At 67.4% G+C, this 2,152-nt stretch overlaps 1 protein-coding gene across 1 annotated transcript in view; it reads left to right on the top strand.

Moving 5' to 3' along the window:
* The window catches only part of DNMT3A (DNA methyltransferase 3 alpha), a 28,785-nt gene that overhangs the window by 10,450 nt on the left and 16,183 nt on the right, over positions 1–2,152 (top strand). Inside the window, exon 3 of the mRNA XM_015615836.3 lies at positions 743–1,061. Within this exon, the coding sequence (XP_015471322.1) occupies positions 743–1,061 (319 nt within the window). The remainder of the gene's footprint in view (positions 1–742; positions 1,062–2,152) is intronic.

The raw sequence follows: 2,152 nt of genomic DNA, 5'->3' as shown, positions 1-2,152 counted from the left end.
GGGCCTGGCTCTGCCAGTGGGGGTGGCCCCCTTGCTGTCCCCTCGCTGTCCTCTCAGCCCAGGGTGGTGGCACAGGCGTGCCAGGCAGGCTGGGCAGTGCCAGTGGCCCCTCTGCCCGGTGCCCAGAGTGTTGTGGCACCTTGCTCTGCAGGTGTGATGGCCCGGTGTGGTTCTCCTGCAGGGTCATGTCCCTGTGTCCCTGAGGGTGTCACAGCAGCATGTCCTGTGCTGTCCTGTCCTCGTGTTGTGGTCCTGAGCGTTCTGTGGCTCCAAGTCCTGATCCTCGCGGTGTGGCACCTTTTGTTATGGTCCTGAGGATGTCAGGGCCTTTTGTCATTGTCCCAAAGGTACCTTGTCACTCTGTCCCTGTCCTGGGGGTGCCGTGCCGTTGTGTCGTGGTCTGAGGCTGTTGTGGTAACGTGTCCTGGCCCTGAGCAGCTCATGGAAGTGTGTCCTGGTCCACGAGGCTGTCACACACACCTGGCTGTTCTGGTTCTGAGAGTGCCGTGGTGCGGTGTCCCGGTGCTCAGGGTGACACAGCAGCGTGTCCTGCTCGTGAGAGTGTCACATCCATGTGTCCTGGCCCTGAAGATGCTGTGACACCGTGTCCTGGTCCCAAGGCTCCCCTCAGCAGGCAGCAGTGGCTGTCAGGGCTGGTATACAGGAGGTGGGACCGGGACTTTTCAGTGCTGTTGTCCCCCCTGCCAGCACCGACCGCAGCTCCCTCCCCTCCTCTCAGCAGGCGGAAAGCAGTGACACCCCCAAAGACACCGCGGCCGTCCCCAAGTGCCCCCCGCCCTGTCCGGAGGCCAGTCCCGCCGAGCCGCTGCCCAACGGGGACGTGGAGGGGGACACGGAGGAGGCCGGGAGCCCCAAGGGCGGCCGGCCCGAGGAGGACGAGACGGAGAGTCTGGCGGACGGAGAGACGGGCCGGGCGCTGGAGAACGGCCGCTGCACCCCCAAGGAGGGCCTGGACGCCCCGGCCGATGAGGGTGAGCTGGCCCCTTCCGACCCCCAGAAGAAACGCGGGAGGAGGAAACTCCTGGAAGCCACAGAGAAAAGTAAGAGCTCAGCGTTGGGGGCTCCCCGCTGCAGGGCCCAGCCCCCGGGGATCCCCGAGGGCTCCGGGCTGGGCAGCGCTGCTGCAGGAGGAGGAGGAGGAGGAGGAGGAAGGGCTGAGCCCCTCGGTGCCATGCGGGATTTGGGGTGGGGACAGCAGGTCGGAGTGGGGGGCTGCGCCCGCGCGCTCATCCCGGCCCCCGTCACCGCCTTTGCCAACGGCAGGAGCAGGGGCAACCGGTTCTTGTGCTCGGTGCTGCCAGCACATCCCCAGCCACCTGTGAGAGCTCCCTGGCCACCTGTGAGAGCTCCCTGGCCACCTCTGAGAGCTCCCTGGCCACCTCTGAGAGCTCCCTGGCCACCTGTGAGACCTCCCTGGCCACCTGTGAGACCTCCCTGGCCACCTCTGAGAGCTCCCTGGCCACCTGTGAGAGCTCCCTGGCCCATGTGCCCCCCGTGGCAGCCCTGCCCGTGCTGGGGGCGCACGGTGCCCAGGAGGAGCCGGCTCTGGTGCCGGGGCAGGGCTGAGGAACCAGCGCCCTGAGGGGTCAGTCCCAGCAAGTGGCTGGGCACAGCTCAGCACTGGGGGTCCCAGGGGTCCCAGGACATTTCTGGGCAGTGTCAGGAGGTGCCCAGGTAGTGCAGCCACCCTGTAGATGGTGGCCCAGCGCTGGCTCTCCAGAACATGCGGGACAGGACAGGCTGGGGAGAGCCCGCCGAGCACCCTGTGATGCTGCAGGGCTGGAGCGGCTCTGCCGGGATCAGGCTGAGGGAGCTGCAGAGCCCCGGGGATCCCCGGCTGTGACACCTCCAGGGAGGCGTCTGCAGGTGAGCCCAGCGCTCGGGGCTGCCGGGGGACAGCACCAGAGGCCACGGCACGGGCTGGACCCTAGAGGGTCCCCCTGGACCTCGGGACACCCTTCTCAGCATTCCCAGCTCTGGCACTGCCTGCCTGGAATCATCACAGACTGAATGGCTGGCCACGGCAAGCTGGTGCCAGGGAGGGTCTGGGAGGGACAGGGGAGAGCTGGGATGGGGCTGGAAGAGGCAGGGATGGAGCTGGAGAGGCAGGGATGGAGAGGCAGGGATGCAG

Source organism: Parus major, unplaced genomic scaffold, assembly GCF_001522545.3.
Source record: "Parus major isolate Abel unplaced genomic scaffold, Parus_major1.1 Scaffold276, whole genome shotgun sequence".
NCBI classification, from domain to species: Eukaryota; Metazoa; Chordata; class Aves; order Passeriformes; family Paridae; genus Parus; species Parus major.
This window is presented reverse-complemented; position numbering and strand designations above follow the sequence as displayed.